This window comes from Wyeomyia smithii, chromosome 3 (genome assembly GCF_029784165.1).
Source record: "Wyeomyia smithii strain HCP4-BCI-WySm-NY-G18 chromosome 3, ASM2978416v1, whole genome shotgun sequence".
Taxonomy (NCBI): Eukaryota; Metazoa; Arthropoda; class Insecta; order Diptera; family Culicidae; genus Wyeomyia; species Wyeomyia smithii.
Genome location: NC_073696.1, coordinates 120,842,098 through 120,860,430, shown reverse-complemented (window position 1 = coordinate 120,860,430; position 18,333 = coordinate 120,842,098). Strand labels below are relative to the sequence as shown.

General features: G+C 43.2%; 2 protein-coding genes across 3 annotated transcripts; both read right to left on the bottom strand.

Annotated features, from left to right (window-relative positions):
- Window positions 1-5,647: 5,647 nt before the first annotated feature.
- Window positions 5,648-6,991, bottom strand: LOC129728519 (uncharacterized). Its single transcript, XM_055686964.1, has one exon. The coding sequence runs from the start codon at window positions 6,989-6,991 to the stop codon at window positions 5,648-5,650; it is 1,344 nt and encodes a 447-aa protein (XP_055542939.1).
- Window positions 6,992-15,099: 8,108 nt separating this feature from the next.
- Window positions 15,100-15,882, bottom strand: LOC129731754 (zinc finger protein 512B-like). 2 transcript variants are annotated; one of them, XM_055691998.1, is made up of 2 exons: window positions 15,809-15,882; window positions 15,100-15,736 (listed from the first exon to the last, which is right to left on the bottom strand). In XM_055691998.1, exons 1-2 carry the CDS (start codon window positions 15,812-15,814, stop codon window positions 15,203-15,205), a joined length of 540 nt encoding a protein of 179 aa, XP_055547973.1. In that variant the 5' UTR covers window positions 15,815-15,882; the 3' UTR covers window positions 15,100-15,202. The 2 variants fall into 2 exon arrangements, with proteins under 2 accessions (XP_055547973.1, XP_055547974.1); XM_055691999.1 differs by having other exon boundaries at window positions 15,100-15,747; window positions 15,809-15,866.
- Window positions 15,883-18,333: the final 2,451 nt, after the last annotated feature.

The following is an 18,333-nucleotide window of genomic DNA, read 5'->3' as shown; positions in this document are numbered from 1 at the left end:
AACATAACCAAACTGCTGTGCTGCTTCGCCGTTTAATCCTACTCAGTTCCACCTTGGCACTTGTCCATGATCGATTCCAAAAATGTTTGAGTTCGTCTGAAATCAGGATGCATTATTGGTTTCGCATGATAGAAACCCTCTGTCGTCCTACTGCTAGAGAAAACAAAAAGCAAACCCGTACGAATCCTTTTGCAATCTTATTCCTGACAATCCCTTGAGGATTTCTATTTCTGTTCACCAGTTTACCCGCTTGAATTTAAGCGAGTGCATCATATGTTTTCCCAATCGTCCCTCAGGACATGCAGAGGAAAGCATATGAAGTTCCCATTTCCGCTTTGTCCTGTGCTCTTTTATAGAACATTAGAGCTGAAGTAATGGTTGAATGATTTTGGGCTCTTCGGAGCAGACTATCACGGGAATTGTCCACAACTGCACCGATCCGACGGATAGCTCACATGTGCCACTGGGTAACATCGGATAAATAAACTCGCCACCTAAACCCACATGCACTCTTCGAACGGTGACTGTGGATGCAGCAGAAGAAAATAAATAAATTATCATCAGGTGTTCTTTGCTCAGTTGATAAAAAGTACATTTACCGGCTAGTGTGCTAAGTTGCTTGCAATCATTCTCGGATCTACACAGCTCTTTCCGTAAGAAACACCGCACGAAAAGGTACACCAGAAGAGCTGTAAAACGTGCTGTCGATTACGGAGTAAATGAAGCTGGGCCAAACATGTCTTCGGATAGGTTAACAGAAATATTCTAGCCTTGTTAGGGGTAAGCTTTAAGGTGAAAGTTTGAAACATGTAAATCCATCGGGATACATGTAGTATCGAGGGGGCAGATGTTCAGGTGCTATACACAAAGAAAGCGAATTAATTATGAATGTTTATCAGCACCCATAGAGAATGTTCTCTGTAGCAAGAATGAGTGATAGTTTGCTATCGAAAAGTCACAAATGTATTTGAATAAACAATTTGTTTTGAAAGTGTTTTACACGGTTTTGCTAACCCACGGGATAATTCCGGTTGCAGTTTCAACCCGTATCGAAATTCTGCTACCATTTAAACATTTCCTCCTCTCTAAACATCATGATGATTTATTACCGATGCCATACGCATTTATAAAATCATTCCAAAAACTACAAATTATTGCTTAACTTGATCCCTGTTAGCAACTTAATATCTAATCACAAGTTTTAATGCATCGTACGGTTTAATTAGGTGATACAAGAAATTATACTTGAGCAAGAAAAACCTGTAAAATTAATCACAGCGGTGTGTTTGGTTAGAAAACGGCTGGATAGTGCGTACCAACAGTATATCCCATACTAGTTAGTTGACATTAAAGAAACCTGGATATGGTCCAAAGTATAATTCCCAGCAACTCCTATCCCTACCTCCATGTGGTACCGGCTGAGGTACGAGCAACCAAGGGGATATCGGTGAGCCGAAAGGAGATTGGTCGTATGCTAACAGGGAAGAGGGAACTGTTCTCCTCGGAGGACAGCTTGTCTAACGTTTGTTCCCAATGGCAGGATCGACGATAGATCCGGAGCAAAAAGCTGAACTGCGAAATGCGATCAGCTAGGACCCCGCCAATTTACCATGGATGCGCTCCAGAAGCTTTACCGAAATGAAGCGTAGATACTGAAGATTTGTACTAGCAGATTGGGTACACTACTAACGAGCTGGGTACCGGTTCTATACTGCTAGGCAGGGTGCAGAGTCGTGTGATCAGGAGTAGCAGGAGATCAGCGACAGGTTGTGTATGTTGAGAATTGACAACCGGTTCACAAACTACACCATCATCATTGTGCACTACCTCACGAAGACCCGATGTAGAGAAACAAGCTCAGTTGAAGAAACTCTACGAGAATTGCTCGCGTAGCTTCAGCACTACCATCGTGAACATGAAAGCTTAGATAGGAAGAAAAAAATGTACAAACCGGGATCGACCCGCACAGCCTACACACCTAGACAAACGACAACCCAAAGTACCTTCTTTCGTCACTATGACTTCCACAAAATCGCCTAGAGATCATCTGACCAAATTGGCCATATTCACATTGACGGCCGATGGGCATTGACTCGGACCACAATCAGTTGTTGTATGCTTGTGCTTAATGGCATAATGAGCGAACCAGCAAAGGACTTTGAATGCGACTCGCTCCCAGAAGAAATTTTGGTGGATATCCTAGGTCACGAAGAATTTTTGGAGAGTCGTCTACTAATGGATTCCAGTTCAGATAGCCAATCCTGTTCCTCTTCCATATTGGATACGTCAACACGTAACGAAAGCGACAGGGATGATGACATTAACGTCACCATAAGATCTGAATCAACTGATGAAGACTCATTGGAAAGCGAACGAAGTGCAAAAATAAAATGGCGTCAAAGTGTCTCCAAGAGCCTATGCCATAGATTCATGCGGTGGCCATTGAGGATGACCGTATGGTGTTGCGAATACCCCTCGTGTCGCGTTGGTCGAAGCACTCTACATCCTCTTTGACGATGATGCTGATGGGCATCATGCCAGCCAGGACGCAAACCGCCTCGTACGACACTGTTCGGTATGCGCACGCGACCCTTAGGCACATTAGCCTGTACGTACTCTCGAGTTTGCCGCGATGGCACGAGGTACTCAATACCTTGGACCACACTGGTCCTCCATACCTGAGTATGGACGTGGTCACGCTAGCAAGGACTTTGCGCCTGCTGCTACGAACCGCCGAGCTGTTTGCCATCATGCGAGATAGCGCTGCCACAGCCATGGAAGCTTTCTTGCAGGTATAATCGACGTGGCTCCCGAACGTGAGCTTGTCGTCGATCATAACCCCCAGAAGCTTCAACGAGCGTTTTGAGGCGATAGTGCATGTGCCGGCACTAATCGATGCCTCCTGCTCAGACTTTCTGTTATTTACAACAATAACTTCAGTCTTATGGTGCGCTAGCTCCAGTTTCCTGGAGTGCATCCAGTCTTCCACTACGCGTATTGATAGCGCGGCCTTTAACTCTACCTCTCCAATAGACTCGCCATAGACCTCAAGAGTTATGTCATCGGCGAAGCCCACGATCACCACCCCTGGAGGGAGTATTAGTTTTAACACGCCGTCATACATAGCGTTCCACAGTACCGGACCCAGGATGGAACCTTGCGGTACACCTGCGGTAACCGGAACGCTTTTCTGACCCTCGTTTGTGTTATACACTAGCACTCGATTCTGAAAGTAGTTGCCCAGAATCTTGTACAGCGGCGTCGGCACTCTGAGACTCTGTAGCGCTAAGGCTATGGAGTCCCAGCTGGCACTGTTGAACGCGTTCTTTATGTCAAGCGTGACGATCGCGCAGTAACGAATGCCCCTCCTCTTACGTTGGATTGCAACCTCAGCCGTTCTGGTGACGGAGAGAATTGCATCCACCGTGGACCTACCTTTTCGAAAACCGAACTGGTTGCTTGATAGACCGTTCTCACTTTCTGTATATTTCACCAGTCTATTGAGGATTACCCTCTCAAGCACCTTGCCCGCCGTGTCCAGCAGGCAGATTGGTCTGTATGCCGATGGGTCACCTGGTGGTTTCCCAACCTTCGGCAACAGCACCAGCCTCTGGCGCTTCCACACGTCCGGGAAGAGGCAGTCGTCAAGGCATTTCTGCATGACCGCCCTGAACAACCCGGGGGCTTCTTTGATGGCCGTCTTGATGGCCAAGTTCGGGATTCCGTCTGGTCCCGGAGCCTTGCCTACCTTCAGGGAGTTTGCGATATCGATCAATTCATCTTCCGTCACCCTTACCGCATCGTCAGCCTCTGCACGGCTGCCGTCACTCACGGTAGGTGGTGACTCGTCAGCCGGAGGCCAGGGACTTGGTTCGTGGCTTGGGAAGAGGCCCTGAATGATCTTTTCTAGCATCGCTGGTGATTGTTCGGCCGGGGCTAGCGCACCTGTAGTCTTGGTCATAACGATCCTGTAGGCGTCACCCCACGGGCTCGAATTGGCACTGGCGCAGAGTCGTTCGAAACAGGCTCGTTTGCTGGCTCTGATTGCGCTCTTAAGCGTTGCCTTAGCGGATCTGAATGCGACACCGCGTTCCGCTCTTTGCTCGTCTGAACGTGCGCGTTGCATCCTCCGTCTTGCACGGAGGCATGCATTGCGCAGGCCTGCTATCGTATCGCTCCACCAGTATGTCGGTGGCCTACCCTCTCTAGGCGGACGAGACCTAGGCATCGTGGCGTCGCACGCCCATGACAGCATCGAATTTAGATGGTCCACATCCGGGAGCAGTTCACCCCCTTCGTGCTTTCATCTAATTGCCTGCCCAAAAACATCTGCATCGAAATGCAATGTTTTCCAGCCGTAGAAGGATGGAATATTGGCCCTACTCGCTGCTTGCTTCCGCACGCCTACCTCATAGCGGATCGATTGGTGATCGCTATTCGTGTAGCTGTCGTCTACCCTCCAGTTCGTGATCAGTCCCGGGCTGCAGAACGTCACATCGATAATCGATTCGGCACCGTTTCTACTGTAGGTGCATTTTGTACCAACGTTAGCCAAGTCTAAGTTGAGCTTTGCCAAAGCTTCCAACAAGACCTGGCCCCTCTGGTTTGTACAGCGACTCCCCCACTCGACAGCCCAAGCGTTGAAGTCACCCGCAACCACCAACGGCCATAGGCCCGTCAGTTCCACGGTTGCTTGATCGACCATCTGCGCGAACGTTTCGGTAGACCAACTTGGCGGAGCATAGCAACTGCAGTAGAATACTCCATCCACTTTGGCAATAACGTACCCCTCTCTGGAGGTCGACACAATCTCCTGAACCGGGTACCTGCCTGTCGTGCAAATGGCCGTCTTCCCAGACTTGTCCGATACCCAGTTACCGTTTCTGGTTGGGATACGGTATGGGTCCGAGACGATGGCCACGTCCGACAACGACTCAGCAGCCGCTTGGTGTAGCAACTGCTGCGCCGCATAGCAGTGGTTCAGGTTTAACTGTATCACCCTCAGGCCTGCGGCTTAGTAGCCGGCCGTGCAGCCGGACACTTGGGGCCTCCCATGGCGTGTTTGGCGTCCCGTTTACCGGTGCATACCAGACACTTGGGAGGTGCACCGCAGTCCCGTGCCTTGTGGGTCCAGAGAAATGATGTGCGAACAGTCATGAGTTATTTTTTTAAGAATAACTATTTCAAAAAGCTTTGAGACAGAACTTAGCGATGCAATTCCACGATAGTTAGTAACAGTCCGCTTGCAACCCTTCTTGTGAATGGGGAAGATAAATGAATTTTTCCAGCATTCGGGGAAAACGCCCGTCGTTAGGGATAGGTTGACAACCATGGCCAAAGGTGCAGCAAGAAAATTCAAACATCGTTTGAGGATTAACGAGGGAATACCATCAGGGCCAGATCCTATCGATGTTTTCAATTGATTCCCGGCTTCAATCACCATGTCTCTATTAATAGTGAACGAAGAGCCTAATAATCGCATAGTCTGTATATTACTCGTGGCATTTGCGACATCCTGAGCATTTAGATTATCCTCAGAGAATACACTGCAGAATTGGGTGCGAAACGAGTCGGCAATACCTTCGACAGTGTCCACTTCAATGGTCCCATTAGTCATGTTAGACGGCAAACCAGATTCTTTGCGTTGTTAGTTTACATAGCTCCAGAACTGTTTGGGATTCGATTTGAGACGATTCTGCAGATCACACTGGTAGTTTTTATATAAAGTGGCATTGAGACGCTTGTAAGCGGCGTTGGCGCGAAAGTATTCAGCTTTCGCAGCATCGGTTCGATGTTTACTGAATTTCCTCAGGGCCGCTCTTTTTATTCTCTTCAAGTGTTTAAAAACTGAATTGGACCAGATTGGATTAGCTGGTTTACGGTGGCGTTTTTTAGGCACAAACTGGTCAATGGCGTAAAGCAAAATATTACACACCGTCGAAGCTGCGGAGTTAGCATCGTCACAGGCAAGCGAAGTATTCCAATCAACACCAGCTAGGAAGTTGTTCATTCCAACAAAATTTGCTCTGTTAAAATCGTAGTGAACAGCTTCGGCGATTTCTTCAAAGCGATGCTCAGGATGCATTTCCAGCGTCAGTAGTAGAGGTGGATGATGTCTGCAATATTTTACAAGCGGCGCAAGAGCTTGTAGAAGGGAACAGTTTTGCCCCAAATCCTCACTGATGAAGCACAAATCGAGCAAACGGTTGTTAGTATTCAAAACACCATTCACTTGCTGGAGCCTGGCAGTAGAATACGCATCGAGTAGGGCAAACGATGCTGGTCTGATCGAAGAACGAGAATAATCGGGAAATCGGAAGTTGTGACTACTGTGGAGCCATGATATCGTGCTGAGATTGAAGTCACCTATGATGACAATGTTGTCTCTAGCTTCCATTTGTGAAACGATCCATTCTAGAGAAAGTGTATGCTTTTCTATTAAGCTGCAGTCGTTGACACGATCGGGAGGAACGTACATTACGCAAATAAACAGGGTGCCAGTAAGCGTGGAAATCGCCACCCACAGATGCTCTGCCGTTAAATCCTCGGGAGGTTTCAACAGACGAGATTTGAAACTGGAACAAACAGCTATAAGAACTCCACCACCGGTGCTCTTGTTGCTGTTGAGGACTGAACGATCATGCCGATAAACTGAGTACGTTTCATTGAACAGTTGATGCGATAAAGTGTTGTTGTTTAACCAGGTTTCGGTGAAAGCATAAATGTCATAGCATGCGTCGCTGCATGCTAGCTGGTAATCGGCAAGGGACGTGTTGATGCCGCCTGTGTTCTGATAGTACAGCGAAATTTGCAATTCAGGATCGCCTGAAGGAAATCTGGAAGTGGAGACGGCATCAGGCCGAGCGACGTCGTTGAATGAAGAATACTTGCCGTGAGCGGCAGTTTGGTAGGCTGTCTCCAGCACTAGTCTCAGAGCCTGGACGACTATGATGGCAGGAGCGTGAAAGCTGAAAATTACAGGGACTAGCATTGGGCAAAGCTGAGCTAGGAGGGTCCAGGGCTACCATACTACTGTGTGGCGTGCGTCCCGGGCTATCAGAATGCAGATTCATGAGCAGCGATTGTCCAGGTTCTGCAGTTATATTTCGAAGGTATTGGTCCTTAGGTTGATCAGCATGCAGTGGTGAACCAGTTGCAGATAGGCTGGAAGCGCAGAACGAATCAGCGGAAGAATTGTCGTAATCAGGATTATACTTGCCTGAAGATGTATTTTGGAAACTCCGTTCCCCGGGTCCACACGCAGGGCCGGGACGACTGTTGTGTGCTGGCAGGAAAAGCTCGACTGCGGTGGGGGGGGGGGGTCAGGAGCTTCCATAAAACTAGTTTCGTTGCGTCCCAGCACGCAGCAGAAATCCGGCTGGCTGGCAAAACTGGTTGAAGAAGCTGATTGCTATGTCGAATAATCGATTCTTTGTTTCGACCTGTTAACTTGTTTTTTATAGAGTTGGCATATAGAACTCCAGGAGGCGTGTTTATCATCAAGCTCACTCTCGGCAGGCAGTCTACGCTTTTTGTTGAAAAGTTGACAGTTGACACATTTCTGCGATTCTGACTCGCACTTGTCGACAGCATGATTTTCGGCGCATTTAGGACAGCATACCGGTTTGCTGCACTTAGCTGATATATGACCGTATTCAGAGCAGTTGTAGCATCGCAACACGTCTACAACTTCGACAATGCGACAACGGTCCCAGCCGATATTCACTCAACGTGTTTTCATAAAAAAGTCGAAGGATAAAGCGTCAACTTCCAAAATTGCTGCGTGCGTCTGATCGCTCCGATTATTGATTTTATGCATGCGAATTAATTTCAGTTCAGAACATTCCGGTAGTGTGTTTTGTTTTTTAATTTTGTTATATCATTTTCTGAAGTTCCGTCGCATATTCCGATGATTTTTATTCTAGGTCTCAATGGGGTAAGCTTTTCGATTTGATATTTCTAGAGAAACATTTCAAAAGGTCCTATCTGCTTTGATCGACTTTTTTAACGATCACTTTCATTCAATCACCACGACCCATTAAACACCTTTTATGACACGTTATTTGCACAAGTTGATAGCGGAGGGATCACTCTAGCCTTCTGACACAGGCCACGCTTGGGAGAGTAACTAAAGCTGAACCATTACCAAAATAAAAAGATGCTCCGGAAAAACGATAAAAGCAGATAGGACCTTTTGAAATGTTTATCTAGATTTGTCGGAAAGTAAGATGTTAGCATCGTTCACCAATTTCAAAGCAAGCTCCGTCGATCCGCATCTAACAGTGATTTCTCCGTAAATTGCACCGTAAATAAGCGGGTCGAGTTTTTCGCAAATGTCTTTCCTAGTTACTGAAACGGTTTGGGCGGTTTTTGGCTTGAACAGTACCGTTTGCTCAAGTCTTAAAACAGTAGTGTTTCTCGTCACAGAGACATTATCCTGTAAGGTTTGAGCAATAGGCGATTTTGATTGAACAGAACTCAATGGTGTAACACATACGTCGTCGATCAAAACATCAATGTTGTTGCTGTTTTTCTGGTTGCCCATTCTGCGTCTCTTTCCAGATCTCAAGATACTGCAATCGTCAATATCAGCCGCTGAAGTACCAGTGGCTTTACGCTTAGTTATACTGAGTGGGACAGGTTTTGTAGAACGAACTGCGCTAGCGTAGGTAGTTATAGCAGCGCTATTGCTGGATGTACCGAAAACCACATCAGTGCTTGCACTCGAAACCGCGTAAGAAGACAATAAACTTCCAATCTCAGTAGCGATAGTTTCTTTGATAGAAGTTCGAATGTGAGGCAAAAGCGAACTGATTAGCCCGTCACTCAACCCCGAGGAGAGATTCTGTATAACTAAATCGCATTTAGCAACGGTATCGCTCAGCTCGTTCATTTTTATCAAAACAGAATTGCATGTTTTTTGTATATTGTTGAGGCATACTTGCTTCTTTCTGCAGTCGAAACACATATACTTCAAGTTTTTGAGAATAACTAAGACAAATTCAGGCCTATTGAATTATGATATCACCAACAAACTCAATGTCAGAAGGATGCACCTTTATAAAGAATCTCGATCTTTTCGAACCAGTGAGCAGCCAAAAAAGGCGCTGAAGTAGGGTCTAGTAGTCAGAAGACGTCATTTGAAGTTGTACAGCATGGTTTTACAAAGTACGAAACCTCCCAGACAAAAGTTTTATAAAGCCACTTATCGGGGTGATGTTCCTAATAAGTTCAAAGTAATTTTATCCGATAAATTCGCAAGAAGCTTATGATTTTTTCTTTACAAATAAGACTTTGAAATCCAATCTGTACAAGCAACAAAGCCTTAAAAAAGGTATTCATCCCAACAACTAACCTGTGGAGCTTCTGCTTGGTTTGGCAGGCTACCACTACAGCGGAGAAATACTAGAGTGGCAGCGAAACGTGGTTGTGAAACCGTATAGCTAAGGTAGGTGGCAGTATTGTTATGCTATTGTTATATTTATACAAATAGGTATGTTGGTAAATGTAAATGTTCATGCCAAAGATAGTTTGTGTTATTTAAATATCACTTCAATAACGTTTGCGATAAAAAATTGACTTTTTCCAGATGGTGATGAAAAAAAAAACTAAGACAGATAATTAAGTTGGATAAATTTCCCATTAATGGTGATTATATTATCTTATTTGCAAAAAAAAATTTTACGCCCTTGCGAGCGGCCTTCCGGCAGATAACCGGAACATTCGCCATAGCGAAAAAAACATGCGTGTAGGTATGTTTTTAAACTCTTTCTTCGTTTTTTTGATCGTCCTCCGTTTTTGCGACAAAATTGTTGGAATCGATCTTGCGCTTCAAGTTTGCCCAGAAATTCTCGATGGGATGCAGCTGGGGGACGTTGGGCGGATTCGCTGACTTCGGTACCACATAGATATTCAGCCGCCCTCATGGCAATTCTTGGAGCGAAAGAAGAGCGGCTTTGACATCCCTCTCTCGCTGATTGTCAACCACAGCTGCACCTTTTTTGGGAACTTGGTGTGTGCAATAAATTTCACCTCGGAGCTCACTTCCTTTGTGGGAGAAGTGAAATACGAAGTACCCTGCCAGTCGTTGCCATCCAGGGTGAGATAGGTCTCGTCATCCATCACCACTGCCACGTTGCGATTCGCCGGAAAAATCGACTTGACCATCTTACTCACAGCGGTGCGGTGCATCATTGCCTGCAGCTCCGAGACCAGTGGACGGGACTACCGCTTCCTGACATGTATGTCCATGTTCTCCAGATACTTTTTCACTATTTTACCGCATGCACCAACCTCCCGGCTAAGTGCACGCAGCGATGTAGCCACTTTTCTCTCGGTCTTCCTCTTTAGCAACCTTTGACGCTTCTTGTCGCTCAGGGTTGTTGGCCGTCCGGAACCGGGCTTTCTTGCGATGCTCTGATCATTGTCCGATAGTGTCAAGATGTTGTAGATGGCGGAACGAGCATACCCGGCGTTCACAAAGCACCGCGCGATGTCCGCGGGATACCGTTCTTTGAACGCGCACACTTCTGAACGGAGTAGCTTCACTTTTTCGCCATCACAGTTAGAGTTTGACTGATAGAGCTGTCAATTTTTTTTTTTTGCTAACTCATGGGTTGCTATGATTGATGATGCATGAGTAGTTTCGTCAGTGTGATTATAGGTAAACCCATGAAAATCGGCAATTTTTGTCCATTTTTTTACCGCAAACGTTAATCTCGTTCCTTTTTATTAGGATTTGCTTGGAAGTTCAAAGACCTCCGAAATAGTAAGACATTATAACGTAAATCCAGACACCTGAGCAAATAGAATTAATGTGCCCTGAAATGGGACCATTTGCTATTTCGGAAGGCCAATCAGGTGTTAGTGACTCATTGCTTCCACTTTACTCGGCGATAAGCCCAAACAACAACCTACAGTGGCGCAAAAATCGACTCTGTTTGACAGGTCTAATGTTACGCATGCTGAAGAGAACCCGATCGGTATAAGGTTCCAGAACATTTCGACAGTTATATAAGGAGGATCCCAACGTGGATTCGAGTAGACCATTGAAAACCATCAAGGTAATTGGTCAAGTTTTGCCATTTTTCAAAATTTACGCCAGATGACGTTAATATGGTAACATTTTTCGCCTGATAGTGCTAATATACAAACAATATTGCCGAGTAAGTCCGCGTGTTGATTAGTGCATCCAGTGCCGTTGAAGAGTATATCTACCACCGAAAATTCCGGCCCCGACAGCTACTCGCAAAAAGAACTTCGGGACCGCATTAAACGCCCTCAAGAGAAAGGGGACCCGGAGAGCCACGTGTATCACTCTAGAAAATCATCACCGCCATCGCAGGTAATAACGATGGCTGCGCCGTCGCCGTCACAGCCCCCTTCAAGCCATCCGTAGGATTTGTCGCAGCCGCAGTCAGTGAGTCAAACCCATAGTAACAATATTGGTTGTATCGAAGTTTTATAATGCTTAATGCAAGCAAAACCAAAAACTTTAATAAAACCAGTTTTGCTACTTGGGACAAAATTTGCTGTTTGTCGTTTTTTGGTGAAAAAAAAAAGAATGATTGGTTAAAGTAAAATTCAGTTTTATTTTGGATGATTTGCGATCACGTCTATTGTTTTAACAGGTGGTGATCTTGCTCGAACGAAGTTTTTCAAGTGAGTTTTCCTTAGCGCGTTTGCCGACCCCGAGGGTCACAAAAATTAATTAGAGTCTTGTCCGATGGGGCAAACGACAAGTTTCGAGGTAGCTACGTGTTTCAGCGTACAGATGTTGAAGGCTTTGATGACCTCCGGTTTTGGGATGCGCATCACCAAATCTTCCATTCTGCAGACTTGGCACCCAGGGAATATTATCAGCCTCAGAAGCTTTAGCGGCTGCTCCAGTGGAAGCTGTTATCGTTACCGATTAAAAATTTCATCTTGCAAGTATGATTGTAACCAAGGCGTTTTCATATTATTACAGAGAAATTTTAAAGCATGTTGAGAAAGCGCTACACCAATACTTTCGTTATCAAATTAGGAATAAGGTTATTCTGGAATATTTTGGGTTCGGAGGCCTCTTTCCAGAGTTCGCTAGTCGGCGTAGTCGAAGAACTGTTTAATAGTTGTCTTCAGCTGAAAACCCAGACACCGTAACGGTCTGATTTTATTGTCGAATATGAATATGATCGCAGTACCAGTATTGATCGCTAAAAATCAGCACCAGTTCATCAAATATAACTTCTTTTCGCAACAGTTGTGGATGTTATATGCATACAAGGTTTAGAATTTATTTAAATAGATAAGATTGCAAATTTTTCGTGATTTTGCGTTTACCTACTCTTTTATTTTGCTGTTGAGTAACAATGATAAACTTAAAAAGCATTCCAATTATCATGATTAAACAACTTTCCGTCATTTCTGACAACCCTGATAAATATCCTACTCCCAAGTGACGGGAGCAAACATTCTCATCAAGAAATTTGATGCAACTCTTTTGTGACGGAAGCCAATGGCCATAAGATTTAATTCTCGGTACCAACAATGGGACAGCAATAATAATAATAACATTGCAGTTTCCCCGCAGAGAAATGCACTCTCTGAAATTGGACCGTCACTATCTGGTAAGCAACCGATGGTGACCCGTATTTCCAACTCTAAGCGCCGCCTGCAGCAGACAAATTGTTCGCCAAGCGGACAACGAGCCAAAGCCACGCGACACGTGCGGGTCAAGCTTTTATTTTATTGACATCGTTACAAAATGATAAAATCTATCTACGTCTCTCACTTTTGCCGGCTTGGCTTGGTCGTTTTCTTTCGGTTTGCTTCGTTTGCTCGTGGTAATTGTGGTTTTACTCGTACCCATACCGTATCTTTCTTTTCGATACAACGATAGAATTATTGCCGCTCGTGTCGCATCATAAAGGAGGCCAAAGGCGCCACGGTGTGCTCGTAGTGCAAGGAAATGAAGATGAGATATCGTGCTGCAGCTCCACAAGCTGGTATATGCAAAAATGTCTAGTAGCTAGTTATATCTTGAATGTAGTTAGAACCACGCCCCTAGTTTATAACTTACTGAACGCTTGCTGTCCTGTAAGCGAACTGAGTTATCTGTATTTTTACAATATTTGTAATCCACTAGCCCCACTACGGCTAACCATTAAAGAACCGCACAAAAATATGACTGTCCGAAGTACACCAACTAGATTGCTTCAATGGTTTCAACAAAGAACTATCACTATCATATTACTTGCATGATTGGGATGAAAATATTAAAATTAGTATGAATACTTTAACTTAACTGAATTAAAAATGCAGATAAAAACCAACTAATCCAAAAAATAGGACCATTTATTTTGGACCATTCTAGAAACTACTCTTCGTAAAGTATCACTTTTAGAAGCGACAACCATCATACAACCCTCGAAGTGCTTTGCTTCCTACACCGCCCAGTAAAACGCGGATATGTTGCCATCGGAGACGACGAACCCATTGAACGCATCCAATTGAATCCTGGTTTCTCCTATGCCCGCAGGCGTCGACCTCGATCCGCTACTTTGTTACCGTATACTTTTGATAGCTCTTTCCGTTTCTAGTGCATAGATTTGTGCTTTGTACAGCACAATTTTGCCGCACAATGGCGGATCTTTTCTACTTTCATTCTTTTATTATTATTGTTATTGTTATTGCACACATTACATCGTCACAAGTGCTTGACAGTACACGGTAGATAACTTAAAGCAGAGGAAACGGCACTGGGTTGGCTTCAACGGAAGTTTCGAAGAATATATCACCAACTTGTCATACCCACAATACGCGGTGCAGCTTCTTTTATCTCATGAACTTGCTAGCATGCTGTGAAACGAATGCACGCCCTCATGGCAGAAGAGTTGCACTTCGAATTTGATGCATGCAAACGCTAATAAGCTCGCAACCATTCCCGAAGCGAGTGGTACTGTCGTAAGATACGGTAGATTAAATTTCCCATGAGAATTGTTCTAAACAACCCGCAAAATATTAACGTTACTCGCAGTTTACAGTACAGAGATCATCATCACAATTATAAATATATAAGAGACAGAAATGAACGCGTCCTTTTACAATTCATGTAGGTGAAAATGCAAATTTCAATCCTAACCTTTCTCTAGGATAATTGGACTTCTCCAGTTCGATGATAATTCCAATACAATCGATTCGAGGCGATAAAAAAATATAGAAACTCACTTGAAAAGGGCATGCTCGAGCTATAACGAAACAAACTAGCGACCTCTGAATTTTAGCCGTCGGATAAATCGGCTCCACCGTAAAATTGATTATGTAACTCCGAAAATCATTTTTTCTTACCAGTACTGTCAACCTAAATACACCTCAGATGGTGTTTTAACAGCTTTGTCACATTCGTTGATGTTCTCATTGGTCAAATGAAGATTGACATTTTTATTTTAAAAAAAAGGGGTTATATTCCATAACATAGCCGCTGAAATAACAGCTGACTGAATCGGTCCATAACTTTGCGGAACTTGTGTTTCAATGATATCACCTCCGAAGATACTTATTCTTGCAAACCTGTCGAATTCCTCAAATGATGAAAACCTCAACTAACCTCAAAACGCTAGTTTGTGTTCAATCATGAATTCCTTTTTCACGTATGTTTTATATTTCCTTCGTGCGAAGGAGAGAATTTCAAGTTTTTGTGTGAAAGAAAAACTTTCTCACGTGCATTCCAAGAAACTGATGATATGACCTCGACAACGAATAAAATTTCATCTGCTTCGGAGGTGTTGTCGTCTCGTTGTGAATTTTTTTCACTCATTTTGTTGTGGTAAGTTCTTTTGGTGAAATCCTTTGGTCAACTTCATTTCGTTTTCACACTTATGGTTTTGTCGACGCTCTGCCTCCCAATAGTTTTTAATTTATTATACCACAAATTTTCTCATTGTTTTCACGAAACAATTTGCTTCAGTCTATTATATAATTACACAACCTGGTCATCCCTTGACCGCTGATCCTAGTCACAGGGAATATTACCGATAAAACTGTTCAGAAACATCTTTTTACGAGCTTCAACTACTTAAACTATTTCTTTCACTCCACTATGAAATAACAACAAACCACTGAAACGGCAATTAAATATTTATATTCTAATAATACGCTCATAAATAAATATTTACACTAGCACATGATCTCACAAAGCCTAAAACTGATTGCACGTTTGCAATCAATGCATAGACCGTACCATTCTAATCGTATGCTTCTTGATGCGATTGGGTCTCGAATGTTTGACATACAATGGCTGCTGGATGTACACCGGATAGGGGCTGGGAATGTGCACCGGATATGGCTTCGGCACTTCAACGGCCACTTTGTGAAACACTGGCACTTCGATTGGCAGAGGATAAGGCACCGGACGGTCCACTTGCACTGGGATTGGTTTGTCAACGTAGATTGGGATTTTTCGCTCGACCATAATTGGCACTCGCTTCTGAACCGTTATCGGGTATGGTACCTGCACCGGGACCGCCACGTGTCGTTCAATTTTCACCGGGTACGGAACGGGAACGTTCTTGGTGATGGTAACCTCTCTGTAGAACTTGTGTCCATAATGGTTTGAATCCGATGATTTGGTGTCAAAAGTGTGCGTAGACATCACACGTTCGCTTGTGTCTGGTGGGAGTTCCCTTTTTTTATGTGGAACAGGTTTACTGAGTTCTCCAGAGCTCCATCCGAAGGTTAAAACCAGTAGCATCAATGTCTGTGGGAAAACTAAGAACTAATTAGTATCTGTGGTAAAAGATTCACGAATGGGTATCTATAGTTTCGTTACCTTCATATCGTCCAATTTCCGACACGAAAAGTTCAAACAAACTATTTGCTGCCAATTTCTTCAGCAGTCAAACGGGAAATGTTCATTGGCCAACAGTGGCGTGCCGTATTTATGTATTTGATTGGTTTTGCTTTTCACTTTCAATTAAACGCACCCAAGTTTACCTTTCTTTCGCCAATTCGATGTGTCGGTACTAGGAACGGCATAATTGTTCATTATTTTGCCTTACGATGTGCGTAGGTGGTATAGAGATGATCATACGGGCAGTGTTCGCAGAACCGGGTGATCTTGCAATCAACATTTTTTAAGTAAAATATTGATTAAAAAGCCAAATTAACAATGGAATTTAAAAATTTGTTCGATTGCATTTTAGTTACGACATATAGCAACAATCAAACATGAACTGTCTCTATATTGTTATTATGCAACATGCAGTCATAATGCAACAGATTCTAGCTAAATGAAGATTTATGCCATGCTACTTCCTTCGTAAATTTTATAGACCAGCAGCTTTTCGCGACGAATCAAGTATTAAATGGAGTTAGAGATTAAGATAATAATTCAGAAAAACAGGCACAAACGTAGATATATTCGAAAACAAAAAATCGTACTGCTCTAAAATACTCACTTATTTATTTAACATATATCTCGGATGATCCAATTTAAGAAATTATGAATTATTAGGCATTAAGAACCTTAAAAGCTCCACTTAAATTTAACCAAATAAAAAAAATTAGTTCGTAGTGACCGTTTCAGAATATTCCAGAATCGAAAAAAAAACGTTAAGTATTCTGTTAAAAATCTGAATATTTGGTAACGGATAACTGAAAATTAGGACGAATGCTAGAATCAGGATATGTCTTGCCAAATCAGAACGGATGAAATCCCTTCCCGAGCTGGCGCTAACAAAGTGAAAGTGGTAACTAAACCCATGCATCGTGTTAAAAACGAGTCGGACCAGTATAAGCAGATAGTGAATCTAAATCGGGACTATAAACAAAACAAGACGATCAAAACACGATTCCAAAAGCTGTACCTACTTGATGATTCTTCTTCTCAAACCCCTAAAATGTAAAGAAAAGTGAGAAAAGACTTCTGACCGTCTTTTTTCCAAACGACCCCATTGTGCGGAAGTATCCGTATCGTAGTATTCTTACACTCAAAATTTGTTACGTGAAATTTCCTGTACTTATTCATTTTCTGTCATTTTGCATGATTTATGTGACAACATAACATCTACGTGAAAATCACATGCATACTATGTTTTATCACGTAGCATCTACGTCAACTTGGCAACGTCAAACAGAATGAAGTATCGCGTGAACTCTCCGTGCGCAAATACACAGAAATCAAAATGGCGAAGCTGCTGTCTGATGTTGTCTTCGAACATGAAAGGGATTCCTCGATGACTTCCCAATAAGTGAGCTTTAGAAAAACCATAAGAATCCGGCATCGAGATTTCACACAGATTCAGTTCAAATTGCGAGGAATTTCCTGAGCATAAACAGTTGCAGCTAACAGTGATTGTCGCCAGCGAATGTTGCAATATCATTTTGCCATTTCGTATGTCGTTTAATTCATTTACGAATTGGCGATTTTGCATGCCCGTGCGACTTATCAAGCCACATATTTGGATAATTTCTGAAAACTTTTCCTAGTCTCTCAAGAATTTGGGAAACCACAATTGAAAATTTTACGTTGTATAAAACGTAGAACCTAACAGACAATCAAATGCTTTTCACTTTACTGGTAGTTAAATTCTACGTGAAACTCACATAAATTGCATATGTCTACTGAAAAAGATTCACAGGATAAATCTTCTTACCAGTTCATGATGAACTCAAATGACAATCACGTAAAATCTACATGAAAATGACAGTGGAAAATATTCACATAACTTTTCCGGAAGTTATAACGTGAAAAATATTTTGAGTGTACAATAAGCTTCGCTGAATGCCGGGTGTGCAACATGATCATAGACTCTATAACCTCACTTTTCTGACGGTTAGTTGTAACTTCGTTTACATTTTGAACTTAGTGTTTTTTTCTGGTGGAGCAATCGTATGCGTAATTGAAATGCTGCTCGATTTATAGTTGTTCTTAATGTGCTGGCACCTCACGCACAACATTTACAGGGCATTTTGGTCAGAATTGAAATAATTTGCTATAATTGAGACCAAAACCGCATCGTCCGAAGGTAAACAAAGTTACCAATAGCTGTCAAATTCAGATGCGTGACGTCACCGTGCGATGGTCTACACTCAAAATAATTTTCACGTCATAATTACCGGAAAAGTTATGTGAATATTTTCCACTGTCATTTTCACGTAGTTTCTACGTGATTGTCATCTGAGTTCATCATGATCTGGTGAGATGATTTATCTTATGAATCTTATACAGCAGACATATGCATTTTATGTGAATTTCACGTAGAATTCAACTACCGGTAAAATGGAAAGCATTCGATTATCTGCTAGCTACTACGTTTGATAAAACGTAAAATTTCCAAATTTTGTCTCCCCAAT